General features: G+C 44.6%; 1 protein-coding gene across 4 annotated transcripts in view; it reads right to left on the bottom strand.

Moving 5' to 3' along the window:
• The window catches only part of rhbdf1b (rhomboid 5 homolog 1b), a 56,699-nt gene that overhangs the window by 17,453 nt on the left and 26,746 nt on the right, over nucleotides 1-12,500 (bottom strand). For 2 of the 4 annotated variants that reach the window (XM_084077702.1, XM_084077704.1), the window contains exons 2-3: nucleotides 10,567-10,744; nucleotides 10,038-10,177 (exon numbers count right to left, since the gene is read on the bottom strand). In XM_084077702.1, the coding sequence (XP_083933828.1) occupies nucleotides 10,038-10,177; nucleotides 10,567-10,713 (287 nt within the window). In that variant the 5' untranslated portion in view covers nucleotides 10,714-10,744. Of the gene's footprint in view, nucleotides 1-4,778; nucleotides 6,113-9,278; nucleotides 9,426-10,037; nucleotides 10,178-10,566; nucleotides 10,745-12,500 lie in introns of those variants that run through there. The other 2 variants (XM_084077705.1, XM_084077703.1) reach the window with 2 other exon arrangements.

Here is a 12,500-nt window from a genome sequence, read left to right as displayed (position 1 = left end):
TTGTGATAATCAAAATCTTCAAAGTAACTAGTAACTACATTTTCATATAATTGCAGTGGAGTAAAAAGTACAATATTTGCCTCTGAGATGTGGAGTAGAAGTAAAAGTACTGAATATTGGAAATACTCCAGTAAAAATAAATAAGAAAATAATAATAAGAAAATAAAAAAATAAAAAATGTTTACTTAAGTACAGTACTTGAGTAAATGTACTTAGTTACTTTACACCACTGGCTATTAGTACAGCCCCCGGGGAGCAGTTAAGGGTTAAGTGTTTTGCTCAGGGACAATTGGACACATAGACGTCTCTCCGCCCACTCAGCTACGGCGGCCACAGTTCTCACTTCGAACACAGTTTTATAAGTGGTATCTATGTGCAAATGGTTTATGATAGATGATAGATAGATTTGATACTGGTGCTCTATATATAGTAAGTGAGTGTATGTGTTCATGAATGTGTGGTCATGTTTGTCTGTGAACAATAGCTATTAGGCCTAGTGGAGAGACATCTAGGCTCTTACAAGCTGTCAAATATCATAATGTATTGTAGAAGTATTATAAGTGGTGGTATAATATAAAGGTTAGATATAAGCAGCCATATAACTTCTTCCTCAGTGACATGACATGTACTGCAGGGTATGTATAAAATCTGTGTGTGTGTGTGTGTGTGTGTGTGTGTGTGTGTGTGTGTGTGTGTGTGTGTGTGTGTGTGTGTGTGTGTGTACTGTATGCATGAACCTACATTGTGACTGTATGCGTACAGTATGTGTGTTTGCCTATGTGTATATACACAGATGTGAAGCCACACCAAGCTGGCACAGAGGAAAACAGGAGCGAATGAGACGCTGTTTCCGGCTTACACAGCGTCTGTGTCAGTCCCCTCTTATACGTCTCTGATGTCACCGGGACAGGAAATGAAGAGACTGATGTTCTCTGCCAGATGGTCTGACCCACTTTTACAGTGTGTGTGTGTGTGTGTGTGTGTGTGTGTGTGTGTGTGTGTGTGTGTGTGTGTGTGTGTGTGTGTGTGTGTGTGTGTGTGTGTGTGTGTGTGTGTGTGTGTGTGTGTGTGTGTGTGTGTGTGTGCAGACAACCGGTTTTACACATTACATCTAAATCAAATGCTGCTGTACGCGTGTGTGTGTGTGTGTGTGTGTGTGTGTGTGTGTGTGTGTGTGTGTGTGTGTGTGTGTGTGTGTGTGTGTGTGTGTGTGTGTGTGTGAGTGAGTGATGTGATGTGATGTGATGTGATAAGAAAAGCAAAGATAAGATAAGATAAGATAAGATAAGATAAGATAGAGACTGATCCCTGAGGGGTAATTTGATCATTATCTGTGAATGTGTGTGATTTTGTTTGTGTGTTTGTTTGTTTGTTTGTGTCTGTCTGTCTGTCTGTCTGTCTGTCTGTCAGTGTGTTCTCACTTGTGAATGTACCAGGCAGTGTGAAAAATGATCAGAGGAAGAGGAGAGGAGAAAGAGTTATTTCAGTGAAGCAGAGCCAAGTACGGGGGGAGCTGTTTGGAGAAGACTTCAAGAGAACGTGTGGTAATAAACACTTTGGGGCCTCATCACTGGGAAAGACACCAGCTGGGGAAGCCTTTTAAGGCTGCACAAGAAGGCAGGGATGATGATGGGCTGGGGGTGGACCCTGCGACTCTGATTGTTTTTCTCCCCAATGGGGCAATGTTTTTTAACGAGAGGTCCCTTAGTCACTTAGAGTGAGATTGAGTGAAACAAAGTAGGTCAGAGTGATTCATATATGAGCTCTCACGGTCACCGGGAAGATCCAGATGTAAATACAAATCTTCCTAGGTAGACAGGGGGGATAAGGGATGGTGAGAGAGGGAGGTTGACGGAGAAACAAGCAGAGGGAGCATGAAAGACAGAGAAGGAGGGAGACAGATGGAGAGAGGGAGAAGGAGATAGAGGGAAAGAAATTGAAAGCGTGAGGGAGATAGCGAACAGGAGGCAGAGAAAAAGAGGGTAGGAGAAACATAAAGAGAGCGTGAAGAATGAAGAAAGACAGGGGGAGAATGTTTATTTTATTTTTCCATCACACACATCTCACCACTGTTTCATGGCCAAATATTCATTCACAATACTGAGGTGGATTCTTAGGATGAAAGAAAACATCAACCATCCATGAACACCTCAGACAGCTGAAGAACACAACTAGTTAGGCTAGGTTTTCAAAGGTTTGGTTTCAGTTTGATGACAAAAGGGACATTTAATTTACTCAATAAAATCATCCGCTAGCCTATACTTACTTACTTTTCAGGAAATGGAAAAAAGAACCTGTGTTCCAATGCAATGTAGTCACAAGCTCTTGTTAATACTTTCCACAGGCAGACTTAACGACTTTCAACCTGGCGTCCCTATTTTGTTCATGTCATCATAGTGAAAATATCTACAAGCGACATACAGTATGAGGAGCAGTAGGCAACATTTCTTTCTTTTATTATCAGTGCGCATAAAAACATAAACATATGAAATATGTATATAAAAGATTTGTGCCTGACAGCGACCATATAAAGGTCTTTTTCAGTGTGTGGGTGTCAACGTTTGCAAACAAAAACAAATCTTGCTCAGCCTCCATGGGTGTGTTTACTGTGTTATTTTCTACCTTGCAGTACTACACTACACACCCATTCCTTTTTTAGAAAACCCAGTAATTGTACAATAGTGGGGAAGTGCATGCATACACACATGGAATGTGCATGTTGTGTGTGTGTGTGTGTGTGTGTGTGTGTGTGTGTGTGTGTGTGTGTGTGTGTGTGTGTGTGTGTGTGTGTGTGTGTGTGTGTGTGTGTGTGTGTGTGTGTGTGTGTGTGTGTGTATATGTCAATATTGTGCTTGTCTTGTGGGGACATGCACACATGTCTTACAGCAAGCATCATTATTAAACCACCCAACCGCTACCACACTGACACAATTAGGAACGATTAACAATGCCACATCAGTTAGCAACCTCTGTCCTCCAGGGACGGCTTACTGTAACATCCACACACACTCACTCACTCACACACACACACACACACACACACACACACACACACACACACACACACACACACACACACACACACACACACACACACACACACACACACACACACACACACACACACACACGCAAGCATGCTCACTCACATAAACGGTCCTCTATTCTAAGATTGTTGAAGCCTGAGCAGACGTCCTCTGCACCTGTCATTATTACAGACAAGCTTAGACACAGTGGCTTCACCCACAAAAACAACAACTCCAAATACCTTCCATCTGCCAATGGCACAAACAGTAATCAATTGCCAATCAAGAACTAAAATGCAATTAGAATGCCAGTTTTGGTGTTTCACTAATGACCTAGCCCCTTTCAGAACCCTGTATACCTTTTTATGTACTTGGGATGACTCTGCCTCCCCCGTCTTGTGATTGCTGGGCAAAGTGCAGCTAGCCAATGACAAGACGGAGGAGGCGGGGCATGGAGCGAGGAAGATAGCAAAAAAAACTAGAAAATGTGCTCCTCGGAGCACAGGTCTCCGCCAGTACTGTTCCTGATTAATCCTGTCTTACCTCACTTCAAAAGATATAAATGATCTTTTGAAGTGACACACCTATTTATAGGACTCTATTTCATCATGCGTCTCGCTAGCCAATCAAAGCACACCCTTTCAACATATTGTCACGTGTCACGTGAAGCTTGACCAATGTTAGCTTGGTGGACACACGGAAGGACGAGAACGAAAACATAGTCTCCTGGCGGAGACAAAAAGATTAAACATGTTTAATGGCAACACCAATTAGCGCCGATCAACACACGTTTCCGCGGGACCCTAATGCAGTTCAGGGTATCTTTGAAATCTCTCTGCAACACTTTAGCGATGTTATATTTGTCCGAGACCAGAGAGTGGTACCACCAGCGGGTGAATGAAAGAAGGCATTGACTTTCAAGGAACCCTGGATACCGTCATCCCAAATACAAATAAGGAATACAGGGTTCCAAAATGGGCTAACTAATGACCTTAAATTCCGCCCTGAGGACCCAAAGTACTGCTAGTTTTCACTGTAGATCTATAATTCAGGGCCTATGGATGCAATTAAGCCCTGAGACACCACGCAAATGCAATTAATAACTGGGACACAAGGTGAATGTAATTAAGACCTAGGACAGGTGAATGCAATTAAGACCTGGGACAGCAGGTGAATGCAATTAAGACCTGGGACATCAGGTGAATGCAATTATGACCTGGGACACCTGGTATATGCATTTAACTATCTAATAAAATAGTAAATTACCAGCAGTCTGAGTTCCAAAGAACTCGGTTGAGCACGAGCATTACAGAAGATCTATTACAGGCAACTTTTTTGATGTGAAAGATTTTCATTTGTGAGTGCTTTTCAGCCATTCCATTATTTTTACTCTCCAAGTCTATCTTTTACCACTGTGTGTCAGAGGGGCGGAAATACATTAGCTGCAATGCAAACTTTAAGACTCATCTTTGCTGTATAGTCACAGCCTGTGTAGATTGCGAAATCAATTCAGCCGTCATGCTTATATCATGCACATTATGCCACAGTAGCCGAGTAGATGCCAAGTTAGAGTGCCATACTACAGTAAATCACTGTACAGTATAATGGCGACCCAAAATAACCACAAACGTTCATCTTTACATTTGCATTTGTCCTATTGCTGCATGTAAACCACATTGAGCATCTCTGTCTGTCGATAAAAAACAATTCTCATCATTGTCACTATTATTGACATTATTGAACCAGACTCACCTATCCAGAAAGCTCCGGGAGGGGGTTAGGGTCATCACGGTCATTCCTGGAAGACACAGTTACCAGAGACCAACACCATAGCGTCCTCACTTACCCCTGTGACCTGTGTATCATATCTGACCCCTAACCTCTTGACCTCCTAATCTTTCACAACCACAAGCGCAACCTGTTCCTCGCAGCCAGGTCACAACCGGATGTGACCACAATGGGTCATGTCATACTGTGCAAGGTTCCATATGGGGATTTTCCGATATTTAGGCCAGCGGTGGCTTACAGTGATTCAAACGGAACAGGGAGAGCAGATCCCGTACTGTTTATGGCAGTATCTGCATGCCTGGAAATTGCCTCGCACTGAGGCTCCGGCGTCTGGCGATTGCACAAGAAGCCTCTCGTCAGGGGTCAAAGGGACAAGAGACAAGCGGCTAATCCCTGCCGTTGATCTCCATGATAGAAAAGGGAATCCCTTGGCATGGAGGTTGATCCCGGAGATGAACTCTGACACAAAGGTCCTATATTCTGATCATTGACTTCTCCTCAGTGGCGTATGGAGTCCATAATGAGTACAGTTGATACCATGTGTTGATTTCTCTTAGGCGTGGCTCCAGAAGATGAGCTTTCCTGAGCAGCCGGAATGGGATTCAGTCAGGGGTTGTCAAGGACAAAGATTTTCCACTCAGGGTTGAGGTCTTATAACTAAGAAAAGCAAGATCCTTGAAAAAAAAAAACATGACACACTGGTACATAAATAGTCTCAGTGGCAGCTGGAGCATCTCAGACAGTAGGTTGACCCCTACACACCAGGACGACAAGCCCAGGGGAGGTGATGCTGGGGCTGGATGTCATCAAGGAAATCGTCTCAGATCTCAGCAGAGATTTGTTCTCTTTGGCCGTCTAACACGCGCGTGTGTGTGTGTGTGTGTGTGTGTGTGTGTGTGTGTGTGTGTGTGTGTGTGTGTGTGTGTGTGTGTGTGTGTGTGTGAGTGTGCGTGCGTGCGTGCGTGTGTGTGTTTGGATTCTGTCCTCTCAACAGCCCCTGTCTTCTTGAGATTCCAGAGACAGCAGCTCTGATCCTCTTTCAGGTGACTAAATCACTGTCTCTCGCCGCAGAATGATTCTCTTTTATGTCTTCTCTTTTCTCCGTTGCTGTCTCGCCATCTCTTTTTTTCTCTTTTCGTTTTCTCTTCCGAGCATCCCTTGGTCACATGTTTTTCCTTCCACCAAAGTTGTCTTCCACTTTCTCACTTTCCCTCTCTGCCTCTTTCTGTCACAGTATTATTGGTCTCTTTGTATCGCTGAGCCCCCAAACCCATCCAAACTCTGTCTCTCCCTCTCACTCCCTCTGTCCTGTTTAGTGAGTGTGTCTAAACACCAGCTCTCCCACTAACATACCAGCCCGTCACAGGAAGAGAGCTTAAAAAGAAAGAGAGGGAGAAGCAAAGTGGAAGGATTGTACACATGAGGAGGACAGAGAGAAAGAGAGAGAGAGAGAGAGGGCGGGAGGCAGAGAGGGCGATGGGTCTTGCCTGGACATGAAACTCTAGGAAATACACACACATACACTTATACACATACACATGGATAAGAATGCTCACACCCACACACAGGCAAACACACACATTTTCACGGGTTCAGCTACTCAAAGACCCACATTCAAAGTGTGCGCACGGACATGCAAAAAACACACAAAAACAGGTACATTTATACACACATCCATGCGCGCACACACACACACACACACACACACACACACACACACACACACACACGCATACATGCATGCATACATACACACACACGCATAGATACACTGTATACCACAATCACTGTACACCACTCAGTAAAAATCTCAGTGTTAATTTAACTGTGTATAAATGGAACCAAATAGACAAATGAGGTTCATTTGGTTACATTTGTAAATTCTCGGAGTGTACGACATTTGGAACAGGCTCAGTCATGACACAACGTAGAGTCACAAAGTGTGCACTTTTGTTCTAATGATCTTAGACAAAACAAACAGTAACAAACGCCTACACACCTACCATTAGAAGTATAATGTAATAGCGGTACAGCTTTTATCCCTCTGACTCCTTCCTGTGCTGTCAGCTTCAATGGATGATCCTCCACATGAAAAGGCTCTGACTCATAGAGATGTACACGGCAAAATCCTGAAGGTTCATTTCATTTCCCCATTAGAGTTAAGTTAGCATTCAGGATTTTGCAGTGTGGGAGGTTGTACCCCTCCCCCCCCCCCTTCCTGTTATCCTCCAGATGGACTGTCCATATAGTCACACGGTCAAACAAGGCTTGACAAGGTCAAATGAATCACATGCATATTCAGGAACAGGGATGCATGAGTGGATAGAGACGCACGCACATGCATACACACAGATGTATACACATGCACGCAGCACGCTCGCATGCACACACACATGCGCGCACACACACACACACACACACACACACACATGCACACACGCACAGAAATACACTTGCGTACACCACCATTATTTCTGAATAACACATTTAGCTACTGATAAATGATATGTAATATCCGTATGAGCAATGTTTATCCAGGTAATGCACTGCCGACCACATAAACACAACATCTTGAGTTTCATTCCTGGACACAGGGCATGTGGTTCATGTCTCCCCCTCTGACTCAATGAAGCAGAACCGCAAATAAAATGTCTAATAAATGTGGAGAAGGAGAATGCTGAGGATTCCAAATTGCTTGGTCTTCAAGCGTACAAGTCGATTTGCAGTTCTTGCTTAAGAAGCTTTATCATGCATTTATCGTCCAAACAAAACAAAAAACGACACTTGAAATGTGTATTAGTCAGTAAGCGATTTCAATTTTTTTGTGATTCGTTGTGCAGGCTCAATATTGAGTAAATTCTCTGTTGTTTTAAAAAAACAGGAACAGCCTTGATGTGGCTCACATGCTGCATTAGACATAAAGATAGCCTTTATGAGTAAGTGTGTGTTTGTACAAGTGTATGTGCTTGTGTGTCTGTGAGTGTGTGCTGTATGTGCGTTTTACTATGTGTAGTGTGTTTGTGTGTATGTATTATACACAACATCAAAAGGTCTCCAGACCATACAGAGAATCCAGCCTATCCAGATTATCACAGGATTTATGTGCTAAATTGAGGAATTCAAAAACTCAAGTTTAAACAGACCTCCTACCTGGGTTTCAATGTTTTCCTGTTTTCGGGAAGTGGGTGAGCACCCAAAAGTGGGTGGTGGGATATTCTGACAAGGCTACAGACCATGAACAGCTTTAACACACATCAGTGTTGATCTTGCAAATTGCGATCTTGCATTAAACAATGGGAGCAAGTAACAGCGTGCTGACACTATAATGATTTTTTATGCTTATCTTCTGTTTGTCCTGCACCTGATCACCAGAATAGATGTGCATGTTCTAAGTCTGTAATTGATCTGTATGATGTATGCCTTCATAGGAGCTAAAAGGGGCTTTGTAATAAAGGGATCGAGGGCAGACCGTGAATGCGAAGTACAACAAAAGCTACAGGGGGGGAGCGGGTCCCCGGCCGTAAATCTTTTTTTGCAGGCTTAATGCCGGCGTGCTGCCATATCCATTTTCCTGGAGCAGTGGTCTTTTGAAGTATTCTGGGTCCTTTGAAAGACCGCAGGTGTGATCTTTGATTAGACTTCAGTCATTGTGTGTTGACCTCTACAGCACCCACCCACAAAGGCACACATCTAATTCAAACTTATGTCCATGCCTGCTATGCACGCCGTTTCATCTTCGCCTCCCTTTATCTACCCCCCCACACCTCATAGTTTTTCTTTCTCTTTTCTTCTTCTCCTGCCTCTGATCCTGCCTTTGGCCACTCCGTTTCGCAAAGCGACAACTCAACTCATCATCTTTCAGAGATAGATTTTCCTCCACGCAAGCATATGTTATTTTTAGCCGATGTCCCGACGCACAGTGGTATAATGAGTTCACAAAGAGAATAAGCTTCAGTTCCTAAATTGCCAAGCAAACCACCAATTGTGCAAAACATGGGGCATCTTTACATTTCATTTATTGTAAATTGAATAGTGCCTCACTTGGTAATCAACACTTATATCTGCGTGTACTCTGCCCTCCTTTTAAAAACAAGTGTTCTTTTCCCCCCCGATAACTTAATCCACTATAGTGATGTGATGCTTTTCGACATGTTCTTAATGAGAAAAGTCGCTCTCTTAAGTTGTACAAAGGAATCAACAAGTCACTGATAATGTTTATCATTTGGGGCCCTTCTTTCACTCCTCCATCCTTCAATCATCACCCCTCCTCCCTCTTTCCACTCCTATTCTCCTGTTTCCTTCTCTCCTTTCTTCTCTGCTCTCTTTTTTTCTCCTCTCTTCTCATCTCTCCTCATCCTCCCTCTCTTCCTCTTTCCTTCTCTCCATTGCCCCTCCTTTCTTCAATAGTTCCCCTTCTCCCTCCCTCCCTCCATCCATATCTATCTTTCTCCACCAGGCTTGTACCTGATGATTTGTTTGGGGATGGAGGAACGTCGCCGGCTGAGTATTTTGGGGACACATGAGCGCCTGCGTAAGGTTGACTCCCTCCTGGGGCCTCGGAGGCCCTTAGGGGGGACGGTGTTGACCCGCTCAAAATGCACTCTCTTCTCACTACACACACACACACACACGCACGCAGGCAGGCACGCATGCACACACAGAGATGCACACACGTACAAATACAGACAGACAGACAGACAGACAGACAGACAGACAGACAGACAGACAGACAGACAGAGAGACAGACACACACACACACACACACACACACACACACACACACACACACACACACACACACACACACACACACACACACACACACACACACAATGGTGTGGATGCCAACACACATGCACATACGAACAGGGAAGCAATGGGGAAAGACCAACCGTACACAGGTGGAAGACGGAGGGGAGAGGGAGAGAAAGAAAGGAGAAAAGAAAGCAAGGTTAATGAGCATTGAAAACAGGTCACGTTCAAATTCCACTTCAGGTATTCAGGTAGTTCAGGTATTGTTAGTCTGGAGGTATTAGTCAAAGTAAATAATGCATAAAAAGGCAAGCAGAAAGCACCCATAGAAGTGTGTGTGTGTGTGTGTGTGTGTGTGTGTGTGTGTGTGTGTGTGTGTGTGTGTGTGTGTGTGTGTGTGTGTGTGTGTGTGTGTGTGTGTGTGTGCGGGCGGGCGGGCGGGCGGGTGGGTGGGTGTGTGTGTGTGTGTACCTCTTGATGGAATGTGTGATGGATGGGAGTCTCTGTAGAGGAGGTCTGAGGTAGTTGTTGTCCAGGGCAGAGATGGCCGTCTGGGCGTTCACTCCTGGCATACTGACACTCCGCAGGAAGCCCTGGGGACACTTCACAGGCTGAGGCGCACACGCACACACACGCACGCACGCACGCACGCACGCACGCACGCACGCGCACACACACACACGTTTTTAATTGTATGCATTACTGTGCAACAAAACTAAAACTACACTAAACTAAACTTAACAAAAACGTGTACGAATATTAACTAAACCAATATGAGCTAAACAGAATTTAACCAATTCTCAATTAGACCAGCACAATGTTGCAGCAGCTATGCTTTTAAGTTCAAACGTAGTTTACCCACTACCAATGATTTAAGTTTAGTTCCAATGTAGGCATATGTTACAACTTAAATGTACACCCACACCAGACTAGTTTTAAATTCCTCCATAAAAAATGGCACATCGTTAGTGTGGGTGTGTCATCAGGAAAGCGTGTTTACCTGCGTGTGTGTTAGTGTGGGTGTGTCATCGGGGGTGAGATGGATGGCAGGGATGTCGATTCTGAGCCATGGCGGTTTCTTTCTCTGCAGACTGCTGTTTCTGCAGCCCTCCCCGCCCTGGGTCTGACCCTGACCCTGCTCAGCCATGCTGCTCTCTACCGCCCCCTGCGCCTGCCAGCTGAAATCACAACACACAATACAGTAGGGTTAGAGAGAGACAAATCAGAAGCCAGTCAGTCACTATAGGCGCTCGGGTGGCGAGGTGGTAAAGAGCCTGCCCACCGTCGCCGGAGGTTGTGTCTTTGAGTCCAACGTGGTGTGTCAGGCTTTGTCGAGCATCTATACAAACACAATTGGCCCGTGTTCGGGTGGGGAGGGTGATAATTGTCACTGCACGTAATCCAACAGGCTGGGGTGGCACCTGACCTGTCAGCAGGGAGTGTTGGGGGGGAAGAGTAGGACGAAGCTCCTCACTGGCAGGTGAGTCAGTAGGATACAACTGCAGTGACCAACACAGAAATGTGAGTAGGGAGGAATCAACTGTCTTAACGACTAAATTGGGGAGAAAAAGGGGTAAAAAGCTAAAAAGTCAGTCACTATCGATCAAAGAGGTCGGTGGGTGACTCACAAATGGACACATTAAACATGAAAAAGCTTGCAAGATACTGTGGTTTGTTTTTTGTTTTTTTTTAAGCTTTTTAAGCTTCATGTGTCAAGGGAAAGCTGAACAAGCATGGATGGTTTGTGTCAGCAATATCCTGTTTCATATTCTTAGACATACACAGTCCTCTGCTGTTGTCCTTTGAACACACGCACACACGCATGCACGCACACACGCACACACGCACACACACACACACACACACTGCTTGTCCAGACCAATAAAGCTAGACAGGTAATCTGTGCAGAAGACAGTCTGACTCAGCAAACCCCTTGAACACAGGTCAGTTGCAATTAATTCATACAGAACACACTTACACTAGGAAAGTCAAAGCTCAAAGTGGTATACATCTCTTTGGAGTGTTGTTTCGTTCTTATATGCAACATTTACATGAGCTCCCAGGTATGTATAGGTAATTGTCTCTGTGAATGATGCAATTCCATCCTTCCAACCCATCCCGCAATGCAGTGTTCTCTAGTTTCCTCTTCCAGTTCTTCTCTCGACCAGTTACAGGAAATGCTGACATGGCCCCACTGTCTCTGAACAGTTAGGCAAACACGTGGGAAAATGTACGGACCTTTTCTCAGCACCATCAATGGAAACAAGACCGCAAGGACTTTCATGAACGACCTGTTAAAAGGAATTATCCTTATCCTTATACCAAGTTATGATTTTAAGATTATTCTACCCATTGCATTGACATACAACATAAAACATAAAACCAAATTCAGCGTTCCGCCACAAATCGTTCAGTGTATGGAGGATCTCATTCGAAACCAAACACCACCTGTTTATTTCACTGAACCCCTAGATAAGTGCTGATAACCAGTGTTTGTTTTGAAGCTCCCTCCACAGGGAGCTTAAAACTCATGCTCCAGGTGAGGCTCGAACTCACAACCTCGGCATCACTCTGCAGGCTACTGTCTTATAAGTACCGCGCGCTGACCGATTGCGCCACTGGAGCCTGTTTGCCATTGTTGACCAGAGTTCTATCTGACAGTCATCAGGGACACTGTAGCTGCAGTGCTCCACCAGGAGATGGCACTGCGGTTCTCATGACTAAATAATCTTCTATGTTACTGTAACTGACTGACATTTCCCTCTCTCAGCTGAAGACTGACTGTCTTGTCTGTCTGTCTGTCTGTCTGTCTGTCTGTCTGTCTGTCTGTCTGTCTGTCTGTCTGTCTGTCTGTCTGTCTGTCTGTCTACCTTTCTTCCCTGGTGATCGCTGGCATCTGAAGGCTCATATTCTGAATCAGACTCCAAACATCAA

Source organism: Gymnoscopelus microlampas (genome assembly GCF_963454915.1).
Source record: "Gymnoscopelus microlampas genome assembly, chromosome: 14".
NCBI classification, from domain to species: domain Eukaryota; kingdom Metazoa; phylum Chordata; class Actinopteri; order Myctophiformes; family Myctophidae; genus Gymnoscopelus; species Gymnoscopelus microlampas.
This window is presented reverse-complemented; position numbering and strand designations above follow the sequence as displayed.